General features: G+C 41.6%; 2 protein-coding genes across 7 annotated transcripts in view; one reads left to right on the top strand and one right to left on the bottom strand.

Annotated features, from left to right (window-relative positions):
- The window catches only part of LOC141148310 (guanylate-binding protein 1-like), a 1,084,899-nt gene that overhangs the window by 67,093 nt on the left and 1,002,388 nt on the right, over positions 1-15,418 (top strand). The gene's annotated exons all lie outside the window — the stretch shown is intronic.
- LOC141148311 (guanylate-binding protein 1-like) overlaps positions 1-15,418 on the bottom strand; it is a 109,469-nt gene that overhangs the window by 26,340 nt on the left and 67,711 nt on the right. For 5 of the 6 annotated variants that reach the window (XM_073635622.1, XM_073635624.1, XM_073635626.1 and 2 more), the window contains 4 exons: positions 13,456-13,643; positions 2,568-2,822; positions 1,157-1,434; positions 677-889 (listed from right to left, as the gene is read on the bottom strand). In XM_073635622.1, coding sequence (XP_073491723.1) covers positions 677-889; positions 1,157-1,434; positions 2,568-2,822; positions 13,456-13,643 — 934 coding nt within the window. The remainder of the gene's footprint in view (positions 1-676; positions 890-1,156; positions 1,435-2,567; positions 2,823-13,455; positions 13,644-15,418) is intronic. The other variant, XM_073635628.1, reaches the window with a different exon arrangement.

The following is a 15,418-nucleotide window of genomic DNA, read 5'->3' as shown; positions in this document are numbered from 1 at the left end:
TTTTTCTTTCAACCCAGAGAGACACTGTACTTACTATGCAAAGTTACTTCAGTGATCTCCCCCGCTCAGCTATTGTGTTTTGACAGGGAGACGGCCCCCCCAACCAGAACTCTCTGATCAGCGCTCTCCGTCATTGGCTGAGAGTGTTTATCAGGAGTTGGCTGCTGGTTACAAGCATGCACATCCGACCAAAGCCAGCTTCTGTCGGACGGGCCAGAATACACACCAGGCGAATGCCGGATGTTTTTTTTCTTTTAACTGACCGATGTCTCCCGACATTCGGCCCGTGTGTACGGGGCATTAGGGTGATCAGGGAACACCAGAAGCAGATAAAATTCAGGAATAGTCTTTGGAGCTGCCTTCGGCCTTTCTTCTCCTAGAAGTCCTTTGAGAATCTGAGTCACCAAACATAACACTGACATTTGGATTGGACTAATTAAATCCTATCCAAATCTAACAACATCCAAATTTTGGATTCCAGTGGGATGAAGAAGTGCAAGGCAAATATTCCTAAAATATAACTATTCCTAAATATTCCTACTTTATTAACAGAGCTCCAGAACTGGTAACTGCCACATTGAAGTTCTGATAATGCAACAATGCAATCTGTGATTTTACAATGCATAATGAGTTGTACTTCAAGATTAATCCTGAATGACATAATAAGTCCACCAACCTTTACTCCCTTTCCTCTTTCACTGCTATATTTTTGTTTTATGGCTTTTAAGCTCTTCTTGAACTTTGCATGTCCTCCAGGCACACAGAATTTTCCTTCAGCCAAATCTTTTTCCAAGCCCGCAGAATGTTTCTTAATAAGAGCCTCGCATTTCTCCCGAGACTTCTCCTCATTCGTAACACTAAACTCCATTCTTGTCCTCTTTACAATTTCCTTATAGAATAAAAAATTAAAAAACATGAGTTCCCTTTTGCACTATTTCCAGTTACTACTTATTCTTGATTAGAAGATCGAAAATAAACTTTAGTTCTTTACACCCACTGCCATTAATTACCTAAATTTATTGTGGAAAAAAAGCCTAAGGTCTCGTTCACACAGCCTGCACAGAGATGCACAGGTGTTCCATGCATCCCTGTGTAGGCAGTCCCAAGTTGAACAGACACAGACTGGGCAGGGCTTATATACAACATAAAAACTCACCATAAATTCATTGAGGAATTTCTTATCTGTATCCTTGATCGATCTTTCCAAAAATACCTTTCTAGCTTCCTCTTCGTACTGTGTGCTCAGATCCAGGAACTGGTTGAGTGTTTCAGTGGGCAACACAATGGTCTTCATCCTGTCCTCATAGAGCTTTGTTCCTTCCTCAACGGCCATTTTGTTTTCCTTTTCAGCCAAGGAAACCACCACCTCCTCCAAGCAGGCAACATTAGAGGAGTTTAGAGCTTCAGTGTAAAAATTTGCCAGCTCGCCCAATCCTGAGGAAATTGGAAAAACATGTATGTAGATATATATATCTATATATATAGATATATATATCTACATACATACATAGAGAGAGAGAGAGAGAGAGAGAGAGAGAGAGAGAGAGCAGGTTTGCTGTTGTGCCATGTGCCATGTTCTTTCCACTTGGTTATGATAGAGTTGATGGTGCTCCTAGGGATCATCAAAGATTTGCATATTTTTTTATAACCTAACCCTGACTTGTACTTCTCAACAACATTGTCCTTTAATTGTTTGGAGAGTTCCTTGGTCTTCATGGCAGTGTTTTGTTAGTGGTGCCTCTTGCTTAGGTGTAGCAGCCTCTGGGGCCTTTCAAAAAGGTGTGTATATGTAATGACAGATCATGTGACACTTAGTTTGCACACAGGTGGATATCATTTCACTAATTATGTAACTTCTGAAGGTAATTGGTTCCACCGGAGCTTTTTAAGGGCTTCATAACAAAGGAGGTTAATGCAAACGCACAGGCCAATTATCGTTTTTTTGTTTCTGAAAAATAGTTTTAGGTATATATTTTTCTAATGTTTACACGATTGGAAATGCCTCCAGCAAAAGACTGAGCTTTTGTTCGGAAAATGTGACCGTGTGTATGCTCCATCGGTTTTTTGCTGGCAGAATTCCAGCCAGCAAAAGCTTTGGGAGCATGTTCTCTATTTTTCGGTCGGAAAAAGTTCTGATTGGAAATTCCGATCGTCTGTACAAATTCCGACGCGCAAAATTCCTACCCATGCTCAGAAACAATTTGACGCATGCTCGGAAGCATTGAACCTAATTTTCTCGGCTCGTCGTAGTGTTGTACGTCACCGCGTTCTTGGCGGTCGAAAGTTCTGAGAACTTTTGTGTGACCGTGTGTATGCAAGCCAAGCTTGAGCGGAATTCCGTCGGATAAACCATCGAAGTTTTTTCCGACCGAAAATCCGCTCGTGTGTACGGGGCATTAGACTATTGTGTTCTGATCCATCACATATAATTCAGATTAAAAAAAAACATTGAACTAAAGGCTGTAATGTAACAAAATAGGTAAAAAGCCAAGGGGGTGAATACTTTTGCAAGGCACTGTACACTTTAACGTATTTGATGAAAGCTATACATCATTAGATTAACTCACTGTGTCCAGTGACGTCGACTGTGATATCAACTCTCTTAATCTCAGCATTCTTGAAAATGTAGTCACAGAAGAGGGCACTCTGAGACAGAAATTTCTCATTTAGTCTGTCATCGGGTAGCTCTTCTAATTTCTTAAGTTCTTTTATGGAGTCAGTTGGTGTTTCAAACACAAAGCATTTCCGTTTCCCGAAATACATCCGGAGGCGACGCCTAAGGTCATTATATTCCTCCTCCTTTGATGATGAACTCTCAGCTTCTGAAAATTAAACAAGAATTGTAGAAGTTATCATTTGTTATTTTAGTTTCCTTACTAAACATTGGTATCAGCTAAATCTCCATCATCCCTAGGATTATTTTACTCCGGGCTCCCCTATCCTGTTTGCCATAGCTTCCCCCTCTCCCCGAAGGGTCCTGTACTCACAGTCTATCCTCAGTCTTGATTGATGCTGCCCGAAAAAAGAGTCCTGTAACCTGAGCGGCATTTTATTTGGTGGGGGGAGGGGGCATGGATTTAAAGCCTCGTACACACGATCGGACTTTCTGCGGACAAAGCGTAGGACTTTTGTCCAAAGGACGTTGGCCATGAACTTGTCTTGCATACAAATGGCAAAGAATTGTCGGCCAACCAACAAGAAACTATGTGGTTTTTCAGCTCTTTAGCGCCACCCTTTGGGCAAATTCTGCTAATGTTGTGTTATCGTGAGCAATGCTTACGAGCATGCGTGTTTGCACTTTGGAGTTCTGTCTGACGGATCGGATAATCCGACAACACACATTTGTTGGCGGACAATTTTAAAGCGTGCTATCCCACTTTTGTCCGCAGAAAATCCGACAACAATTGTCCGATGGAGCATACAAACAGCCTGCCATCACACAATTCCCGGCGGATTATCCGATCGTGTGTACGAGGCTTTAGGGCTCATGCACACTGTAGCTAAAAAAAAAAAAGCAGTTTTTACAGGCACTTGAGCTTTTATTTCAACTTGAAGAAGCTTGTACCTTTTTGGGCTCTTTTGCATGTTTTTTTGAGCGTCTTTGAGCTTCTTTAAACTTCTTTGGGCTTTTTTGAGCATAAGTGTTTTTTTAAACAAACCCTCCCCTTAGCTCATTTCTTTTTTGGGCACTTATGCCGTGTACACACGACCGGAATTTTCGGCATCAAAGGTCCCACGGACTTTCGACGGAAGTTACGATGGAGTTTCGTCGAATCGGACTTGTCTACACACGATCACAACAAAGTCCGAAGGATTCGACTGTGATGATGTACGACCGGACCAGAATAAGGAAGTTCATAGCCAGTAGCCAATAGCTGCTCTTGCGTCATTGTTTGTCCATCGGTACTAGCATACCAACGAACTGATTTTTCGACCGGACTCGAATCCGTCGGAAAGATTTGAAACATGTTCTATTTCTAAAGTCTGTCTGATTTTTCGACAGCAAAGGTCCGATGAAGCCCACACGCGATAAAATTTGTGTCGTGTGTACACGGCATTAGGCGTCTTTTCTGCTCGAAAGCTCCTCAAAAAACACAAGTTTGATGGAGGTTTTTTCTGCCTTCAAGAGCATATGCCTGTAAACTCCTGAAAAAGCCATAATGTGCATGGACACATTGGCTAACATGGGGGGGGGGTTTCCAGGCATAAAAAAATGAGAGCTCAAGAAAGCTCAAAAGCCTGTAGGAGCCGCTTCTTTGAGCTGCAGTGAGCATGAGCCCGAAAGGGATTTTTTTATGGAGAGTTTGCTTGTATGCTGAAAACCAGAGAATAGATGGCAATTTTCAGCGTAATTCTTTGGAAATCAAAGGGATCTTCCCAGAGAAGCCATGCACTGCACTAAAAAATGCTATAAAACTGAATTTGGTTATAGTTCCTCACAACAAGGACCCTTCTCCACAATGCATGTGCTATATACAACACATACTTGTGAGATTTCCATGCACACTGTAAACTGTCACTTTTGCAAAAAAGTATGAGGACATAACCAGAAGCACATTAATCATGGTACCAACATCCCAATTTTTTTTATTTCAAAGTTAGCAGGGATACGGGACTTTATGGGTGCTCAATCACATAGTACAATTTTTTTTATTAAACAGTATTTATTTGAACATAATTGTAATAAAACTATTTGTACAACCATTTGGTATCATTATTCAGGTGCATTGGATCAACACCACGGTTGTACTTCCGACATGTTTCGCCGTATTCGGCTTCTTCAAAGGAAAGCATGATGAGTTCACTGATAAGGCAAAAAAAAACAAAATCAATAATAAACAAAGTATAATACACTCATAATAAAGCTCCATAACATGCATAAAATGAAAAAAAAACAGCACAAAACTGATCAGGAGGCTTCACCCCTCAGACAGACATCAGTTCCCCCCAAAATGTCCCCTACCTCCAAATGTTGCACTTTGTGGTAGGACTAAAACCAGAGCAAATAATGATAGGAGTCTGTCCACATGGGCCACACGTACCGAACGCCAGGGGGGATGGGGGGCCACAAATAATCTAATAATAAATATATGTTCATAAAACAAATAGGTACACCTGTAATTCGAAAAGATTCTACTTTAGTTTATTCTGTTTTATACATTTTCTGTGATATTTACTCAAATCAGATTCCAGTGTAGGAAGCCTCAACATCCACGAGATAGCAGGCCAGGCACTGGAATAACATATATGTAATGCAAAAATAAGTGTAAAAAAACACTCATTGCAGTGCAACTGGGAAGAAACTTCAATCTGCTGTATATGCTGTTAGTTAACCACTTGCCGACCGCTTCACACATATATACATCGGCAGAATGGCTTGGCTGGGCAAAGCAACGTACCTGTACGTTGCTTTGAAAAGCCCACCAACTCTATGTGTTCACCGGGTGTTTACCCGGTTCAGGGGCCGACCTGTGGCCCTCGGCTTCGATCTATGTGCCCTGTTTCTTAGGAACGTGATGTGGATGGGGAGTGGCGTTTCCCTCTTCCTAAACCAGGACCTCTGTCCTATCAGAACAATCTGCCCTGCTTGCACACCTCCCCTCCCTCCCGTCCAGCCTGTCCAGATGGTCGTGATGGATCACCATCTGGACCACTCCCCCAGAGTTGTGAGGTCAGCCTCAGGGACGGAGTTGCCACATTCTGCACACACGTGGCTCCCTGATTTACGTCCGCATCACATTCTGACGCACCTGCGGTCGGATGGGTGGGGACATATAAAAGCTCACACGAGCACAAGTGTGTAGCTGGAGTCTTAGGGAGCCCATGCTTGGCTGTACAGTTAATTGCAGGTAAAGGGTTTTTTGATAGCTATTCTTAATGCACTGTGTTGAGGTTGAAGTCTCCACTCAAGCCACATGGATGCAAACTAGGTGATTGTCTGTCTCCCTTTTTGTATTTCTATATCTGTAGGTCTGACAGCATTTTTGGACTTTCAGTTTGGCAACCAACTTTTTGATTGTTTGTTTTTTGGACATGTGCACCACCAGGAGAATCATATTTATTCTACCCTTATCTTTTTTACTAAATCCTGCTTAACTAACAACATATACAGAAGATTGAAGTTTCTTCCCAGTTGCACTGCAATTAGTGTTTTTTTTTTCACTTATTTTTTCATTACACACACACACATATATATATATATATATACACACATACAGTGGGGACGGAAAGTATTCAGACCCCCTTAAATTTTTCACTTTTTGTTATATTGCAGCCATTAGCTAAAATCATTTAAGTTCATTTTTTTCCTCATTAATGTACACACAGCACCCCATATTGTACACACAGCACCCCATATTGACAGAAAAACACAGAATTGTTGACATTTTTGCAGATTTATTGAAAAAGAAAAACTGAAATATCACACGGTCCTAAGTATTCAGACCCTTTGCTCAGTATTTAGTAGAAGCACCCTTTTGATCTAATACAGCCATGAGTCTTTTTGGGAAAGATACAATACATTTTTCACACCTGGATTTGGGGATCCTCTGCCATTCCTCCTTGCAGATCCTCTCCAGTTCTGTCAGGTTGGATGGTAAACGTTGGTGGACAGCCATTTTTAGGTCTCTCCAGAGATGTTCAATTGGGTTTAAGTCAGGGCTCTGGCTGGGCCATTCAAGAACAGTCACAGAGTTGTTGTGAAGCCACTCCTTCATTATTTTAGCTGTGTACTTAGGGTCATTGTCTTGTTGGAAGGTAAACCTTCGGCCCAGTCTGAGGTCCTGAGCATTCTGGAGAAGGTTTCCATCCAGGATATCCCTGTACTTGGTCGCATTAATCTTTCCCTCAATTGCAACCAGTCGTCCTGTCCCTGCAGCTGAAAAACATGCCCACAGTATGATTCTGCCACCACCATGCTTCATTGTTGGGACTGTATTGGACAGGTGATGAGCAGTGCCTGGTTTTCTCCACACATACCGCTTAGAATTAAGGCCAAAAAGTTCTATCTTGGTCTCATCAGACCAGAGAATCTTATTTCTCACCATCTTGAAGTCCTTCAGGTGTTTTTTTAGCAAACTCCATGAGGGCTTTCATGTGTCTTGCACTGAGGAGAGGCTTCCTTCGGGCCACTCTGCCATAAAGCCCCGACTGGTGGAGGGCTGTAGTGATGGTTGACTTTCTACAACTTTCTCCCATCTCTCGACTGCATCTCTGGAGCTCAGCCACAGTGATCTTTGGGTTCTTCTTTACCTCTCTTACCAAGGCTCTTCTCCCCTGATAGCTCAGTTTGGCCGGACGGCCAGCTAAAGGAAGGGTTCTGGTTGTCCCAAACGTCTTCCATTTAAGGATTATGGAGGCCACTGTGCTCTTAGGAACCTTAAATGCAGCAGAAATTTGTTTTTAACCTTGGCCAGATCTGTGCCTTGCCACAGTTCTGTCTCTGACCTCATGATTCTCATTTGCTCTGACATGCACTGTGAGCTGTATGGTCTTATATAGACAGGTGTGTGGCTTTCCTAATCAATTCCAATCAGTATAATCAAACACAGCTGGACTCAAATGAAGGTGTATAACCATCTCAAGGATGATCAGAAGAAATGGACAGCACCTGAGTTAAATATATAAGTGTCAAAGCAATGGGTCTGAATACTTAGGACCATGTGATATTTCAGTTTTTCTTTTTTAATAAATCTGCAAAAATGTCAACAATTCTGTGTTTTTCTGTCAATATGGGGTGCAGTGTGTACATTAATGAGGACAAAAAAATAACTGAAATGATTTTAGCAAATGGCTGCAATATAACAGAGTGAAAAATTTAAGGGGGTCTGAATACTTTCCGTCCCCATTATTATATATATATATATATATATATATATATATATATATATATATATATATTATACTGTATATATATAAAAATATGGTCGCCTTCCTCTGGATCAATTGTGGGTATAGCATTGGGTATTTTGGAATGTTTGATATTATTTTTTATTTATTTTTATGGTTGAACTAGATGGACTTGTGTCTTTTTTCAACCTGACTAACTATGTAACTAAGTATTGCTGGCCTGTCATCTCGTGGACATTGAGGCTTCCTACACTGGAATCTAATTTGAGTAAATATCACAGAAAATATATAAAACAGAATAAACTGTAGTAGAATGTTTTTGAGTTACAGGTGTACCTATTTGTTTTATTTATTTAATTATTTTTTGTTTTATTGACATATATTTATTAATAGATTATTTGAGGCCCCCTCACCCCCCCTGGCGTTCGGTATGTATGGCCCATGTGGACAGACTCCTATCATTAGTCGCTCTGGTTTTAGTCCTACCACAAAGTGCAACATTTGGAGGTAGGGGACATTTTGGGGGAACTGATGTCTGTCTGAGGGGTGCAGCCTCCTGATCAGTTTTGTGCTGTTTTTTCATTTTATGTATGTTATGGAGCTTTAGTACGAGTATATTATACTTTGTTTATTATTGATTTTGTTTTTTTGCCTGATCAGTGAACTCATCATGCTTTCCTTTGAAGAAGCCGAATGCGGCAAAACCTGTTGGAAGTACAACCGTGGTGTTAATCAAATGCTACATGTATCTGAATAATGATACCAAATGGTAGTACAAATAGTTTTAATACAATTATGTTCAAATAAATACTAATGTTTAAAAAAAAATCAAATAAATCTTTTTGTACTATGTGATTGAGCACCCATAAAGTCCCGTATCACCTCTACCTTTGAAATTTGTAAACTGTCACTGTTTTACCATCGCGGCATTGACAGCTTTGAACCTGGATATGCTCAGAGCAGATTGCTTCAAGGTTCATACTTTGCAGAGTGTTCCCTGATCTCCTTCTAAATCCCCAATATGATGCTGTTTTTTTTTTCAGGAACTACAAGGGAGGGGGTGTGTGTCACATTGGCAAAACTGTTGAAGCAATCTGGGTAATTCTATAAATGGGAGACATGGGGTTTCATACAGTGAGGACGGTAGTGCATGCAAACCTCTGGTCTGGATTTTTTTTTCTAAGATGCTGAAAGACATTCTCATTACCTTCTGCAAGTTGTACAAATATAGCCTATTCTACAGCCATTGTGACACACCTCTGAGGACCCCTCTCATTCAGCATATGTACTGCTAACACCTTATGGAACCTGCAAAAACCTGTGGGCAACCCACCCTCAATTTTCAGAAGTCCTCTTACGGCCTCTGAAAGTGAGAGAAAACTCCCATCTCTGACTTTTACCTATAGGTACTGTAAATATCTCCTAAACATGCACAGTTTAGGAGGTATTTACTGTACATGCCGGCGGTGACGTCACGGGTGCATGCACTCTGAAGGAGCGGCCACCCGGGCCATTCCTCCAGAGTCCTGTGCCGTAAGTGGTGGCTCCCATGTGCATGCGCAGGAGTGACGCCTTTGTGGCTCCGGACACTCACACCGATGGAGTCCGGAAGGTAGACAAGGTAACGATGTCAGCCCTCTCAGCAGTGACAGCGCAGCGCTGGAGGGCTTCACAGTCAGGTAAGTTTCACATAATGTGCGAGTATGCAATGCATTCTCACACATTATGATATTGCCTTGCAGGTTGGAAAAAAAAAAACGCACACAGCGGTTTACTATTGTTTTAAGTCATCCAGTAGTGATGAAGATTCACAATGGATTTTTCATAACTAGCAACATTTTAAAAAAATCATCAGCTGTGCTTCAACCCTACTCAGCCTGCCACAGTGGAACTGAGTATGAAAGTCTGACTGGTACAAAAGTTCATCTCAGTTAAAGAACTATTTGAAACATTTAATGGTTAAAAACATCAGATACAGCCAACATGTTTTAGAAAAAAAAAGCCCTTCTTCAAAGCTGCAACAGTTGACGTCAATAAAATCACAACAGAATGCACTATGGGACCTGTGTTAATCCTTGATGAAGACTAGTGACTCTTTTATTTCACTAATGGGAGTGCAGTGCCTTTGGGAGATACTAGTCTTCATCAAGTCTTAACACAAGGCTTTATTGCTATCAGAGAGGTAGCAACCAAGGACCAGAACAGAGTCTACCCATACTACATTTTAATCACAGATCTGCTTCAGTGAGGGAAAAATCCCCTTACTGTAGATCCACTGAAACCAATTTTCAGTTCTATCGATTTATCACTAGATACCTAGTAGAGCTAAAGATAGGTGATTGGAGTGGATCCCAAAATTTGAAACGTGTTAAATTTTAAATGAATTTCATGAATTTCAATGAACTGTTACAGAATTTCAGTGTTTTTGTGGCAGCTCATTTTCCCAAAGGGTTCTTCTAGAAAAGGAACCAAAGGCTGCTTCTGAGCTTCTGCCTCATATCTTTTTCTGCTGTCCACTGCACACCCTTAGCTTGACTGCCAGTGCTACCAGTTCCCATCCTTCTATTTTAGTTTCCCTCTAGAATTCCATGGAAGAAGTGGCTCAGGCTATTTTTTTTGGTCCCGTCATCTCACCAGACAGGGCTGACATGAACATCCCAAACCATTCTATACAATTTTGCATTATTTCCTGCTCTATAATACATCATTTTTGAAGACTGGTTCCAATTTCCACTGATTTCATTTGTGATTTCTGGTTCAGACATCTTGGAGGTAAGAGAGGAAAGACTATTGCTCTGATATCTAAAATAATATTGTGGCCATTGAAACTACGAAATGTGTCATGCATGGGAGGGACGGTCAAATAAATGTCAACATGTTTGAAGGGTTAAAAGTCCACTAAAAAGTCACTTAAAATGATGGAGGTTGCTCCTCTATACCAGGTCCCTGGCAAACCTAATACACATATAAAAAAGATAAAAAAAAAGAGAGGGTGCCACCCGTCTAAGTGTAAACCATTTATTATAAGGAAAGACAAATAAAATAATGCACTCACTGCATCAGAGATAAAATCTGCATATCTCAAATTTATCTCAATAGTATGTAAACTCTTGGAGGGGATGATAAGGGACTATATACAAGATTTTAGTAATAAGAACGGTATCATTAGCAGTATTCAGCATGGATTCATGAAGAATCGTTCTTGCCAAACCAATCTATTAACCTTCTATGAGGAGGTGAGTTGCCATCTAGATAAAGGAAGGCCCGTAGACGTGGTGTATCTGGATTTTGCAAAAGCATTTGACACAGTTCCCCATAAACGTTTACTGTACAAAATAAGGTCTGTTGGCATGGACCATAGGGTGAGTACATGGATTGAAAACTGGCTACAAGGGTGAGTTCAGAGGGTGGTGATAAATGGGGAGTACTCAGAATGGTCAGGGGTGGATAGTGGGGTTCCCCAGGGTTCTGTGCTGGGACCAATCCTATTTAATTTGTTCATAAACGATCTGGAGGATAGGATAAACAGTTCAATCTCTGTATTTGCAGACAATACTAAGCTAAGCAGGGCAGGGAACTTCTCCGCGGGATGTGGAAACCTTGCAAAAAATGTAAAATAATGCATTTGGGTGGCAAAAATATGAATGCAATCTATACACTGGGGGGAGAACATCTGGGGGAATCTAGGATGGAAAAGGACCTGGGGGTCCTAGCAGATGATAGGCTCAGCAATGGCATGCAATGCCAAGCTGCTGCTAACAAAGCAAACAAAATATTTTCATGCATTAAAAAGAGGATCAACTCCAGAGATAAAACGATAATTCTCCCGCTCTACAAGACTCTGGTCCGGCCGCACCTGGAGTATGCTGTCCAGTTCTGGACACCAATCCTCAGGAAGGATGTACTGGAAATGGAGCGAGTACAAAGAAGGGCAACAAAGCTAATAAAGGGTCTGGAGGATCTTAGTTATGAGGAAAGGTTGCGAGCACTGAATGTATTCTCTCTGGAGAAGAGACGCTTAAGAGGGGATATGATTTCAATATACAAATACCGTACTGGTGACCCCACAATAGGGATAAAACTTTTTCGCAGAAAAGAGTTTAACAAGACTTGTGGCCACTCATTAAAATTAGAAGAAAAGAGGTTTAACCTTAAACTACGTAGTGGGTTCTTTATTGTAAGAGCGGCGAGGATGTGGAATTCCCTTCCACAGGCGGTGGTCTCAGCGGGGAGCATTGATAGCTTCAAGAAACTATTAGATAAGCACCTGAATGACCACAACATACAGGGATATATAATGCAATACTGACACATAATCACACACATAGGTTGGACTTGATGGACTTGTGTCTTTTTTCAACCTCACCTACTATGTAACAAATGGAAGCTATATGTGGAGCAGCTTGTGCAGAGATTGGCAGGCAAGCGGCTGGATGATGCAGAGCTTGGCTTGATGCTGCGGGAGCGCTGTGCAGATATCAGCAGGCAAGCAGGTGGTATACACAGATGTTAGCAGAATGTAGCCAGGAAGCTACTGGTGAGAGGATAAGAAGTGCTATCAGTCTGAAAGTGGATCGCAAGCTCCCCAGAAATGCTTGGTGGCGGCTTCTGGGAGAATGACGATTCGGCTACACTCAACTCAGCTTCGGGATGGGTAGCAGTGAAGCCAGAATATCAGGGGGGCATAGCTACACGTTTCAGAGCCATTATCCCTGATGAAGTGTTTGCAACTTTTTTGCTTTTCCTTATAATACAGTGGAACCTTGGATTAAAAGCATAATCCGCTCCAGGAGAATGCTTGTAATTCAAAGCACTCGCATATCAAAGCGAGTTTCCCCATAGAAGCCAATGGAAATGAAAATAATTTGTTCCACATTGACTTCTATGGCATGCAATACCGCATGTGGCCAGAGGTGGGGGGGGCGCCGGAGAGCCTTGGAAATACTCGGAAAGGCTTGGGGACAGTTCAGCTGAACTCAGAAAACCTTGGAAAGGCGCGGGAACAGAGTATTTCCGAGTTTTTCTGAGTATTTCCGAACGGCTCCGCTTGGCTCCGACTCCCCCGCACCTCTGGCCAAATGCTGTACTGCACACCACTGTGGCTTGATTCCTGCTTGTTTTGCGAGACAACACTCCCAAACCGAGTCAGGATTTTCAAAAAACAAATGCTCGTATTGCGAAACGCTCGTTAACCGCGTTACTCGCAATCCGAGGTTTCACTGTAAATGGTTTACATGGAGATGGAGACGCCCTGTCTCTTTTTTATCTTTCATAAGATTTTGGAGGCTCACTTTGAAAAATTCAGCCAAACCACAACTGATCCCACTGTTTAGAAGTTTGCTCACCTATAGCAGAGATCTTATCCTGTGAAGCCAGCTGATCAGTAAATTGCAGATAAGGGATCAAACCCCTTTAATATTATTAATGAATATGTGAGAAGTGTTGGGCAAATCGCTGGTGAAGGGGAAATGGCACCAAAGAAAAAATGTTGCTTTTTTAAATAAACAAAGCACGGGTCCACTTTCAGTGTCCTAGCTTCTTATGTAAGGACTACGATAAAATGCTTTGAAATGCTTTGTTTGGTTTATAGATAATTCATATACATACGTGTTTTAAGCTTTAGGGCGTTATTCAGGTAATCATCTTCTGAGATCGGTTCCCCATTAAGCTCCAGTTCCAGCGAGAAATCTCTGACTGTCCAGATAAATATAGGGAAGTATGTGGAAAAGGCTGCCTCCGTGTCCTGAATGTTATCAGTCTTTACCTTGATTAATTCAGTGAGTTCCCCCACAAATCTTTCAAATGTTTATAAGGATATATAACAGTTTTTTTTCCACTTATCTAGTTAGGATTAGAACTAGAGTATTTTAAACATGATCTCTGGGATAGCGAGAAATAAAAAGAACCCTCATCCCCCGCTTAACTAATCTAAAACAAATCTACTTACCTCAATCTAAAGTCATATGGGCATAGTTGAGGAATTCGGCCATTTCTCTGGGCTAACAATTAATTGGGAAAAATCAGTAATTTTGCCAATAGACCCTCTCACAGAGTCACTCCCACATCAAATATCCCAAATTAAAGTAGTAAGATCCAGGGCAATATATAACTGGAAACCTGGTTCCACTTATGAAGAAATTAAAACAGAAATGTCGGGTATGGGGCCGTTTGCCTCTCTCAGTCGCCAGGCGCTGCAACTTACAGTAATCAAGATGGTCTGGTTGCCACAAATTTTATATAAATTACATAACTCCCCAGTGTGGATTCCTAAGCATTGGTTTAATAAAATGGACAGAGTGTTCAGAGAGCTAATTTGGAAAAACGGGGTGGTAAGGATCAGCTTGCAGGCGTTGCGACGGCAGGGAGAGAAGGGTGGGATGGGAGTGCCGGACCCACAATGCTATTTCTTAGCATCTCAAATGCAACATGTGGGAGGCAGTAATAGGCCAGGGAACAAGGTAGCAGGGTGTAATGTACTACTGAATGATACCAGTCATGATACAGTAGTAGAGGCGATGGAGGCAGACTCCTTTGGTACCAAGTGTCCTACCACTCCGATGATGGTCAAGAGCTGGGCATATGTCAAAAAAATACTGGGCTATACGGGCTTCTCAGAGTTTTCACCATTATGGGACAACAACAACCTTAACGAACTTAAAAAAATGGGGATTATTGAAGAGTGGGACCGTCAGGGCATTCATTGTCTGACACAGCTATATGAGGAGGGAAGATTAAAATCATTTCAGGAGTTAGTGGAAGAATATGCGATCCCTAACCGATCATTCTATAGGTATTTGCAAATTAGGCATGCCTTAGAAGCCCAATTTAGCGGGAAGGAACCAGTGTGGTGTGAAATGACCTCCCTTAGGAAGTTGTTCAATGCCAACTCTAGAAAAGGACTAATTTCTGATATATATGGAAGTATGAATGTGTCAGGTCAGGAGGGTATGGTGGAAAACAAAAATAGGATTAAATGGGAGGGAGATGTTGGGCCACTGTCAGATAGCCAATGGGAGTATGTTCTGGCATTAGGGCCCAGGATCTCCCTCTCCCTTTCACAAATAGTTTCTCATCTTTATTTGTCATATCGGACATATTATACACCATTGAAGCTGTTCAGGTTTGGAAAGAAGCCTGATGCGAAGTGCCAAAGATGTGGAGGAGGAAGAGGAGATTTGGTACATATGTTCTGGTGATGCCCCAAGCTGTATAGATACTGGAGGGGTATTGTGGATAAAATAATTTCTGTGTTTGGGACATCTCTGGGCATGGAGGTCAGGACGTGTTTATTGGGCTTGATGGAGGAACAAGAGATTTTAAGGGATACACAGACCGCAATAATTAGATGTTTGTTTCAGGGCAAAAAACTCATTGCACGGAATTGGCAAAAGATCCCCCAACAGTACTAGAGTGGATGAAAGAAGTAAGGGAGGTGATTAGTAGAGAGAAATATATCTATAAGAAGAGGGGTAACTATAAGAAATTCGAAAAAATAGGGAAGTTATGGGTGAATCTGGACGAGGTCATAATGGGGGTAGGATAATAGTGGAAGTGCGAGGGATGGTTGGTG

Source organism: Aquarana catesbeiana, linkage group LG06 (assembly GCF_042186555.1).
Source record: "Aquarana catesbeiana isolate 2022-GZ linkage group LG06, ASM4218655v1, whole genome shotgun sequence".
NCBI classification, from domain to species: Eukaryota; Metazoa; Chordata; class Amphibia; order Anura; family Ranidae; genus Aquarana; species Aquarana catesbeiana.
Note: the sequence above shows the minus strand (reverse complement) of the source record. Positions and strands in the feature narration are given on the sequence as shown.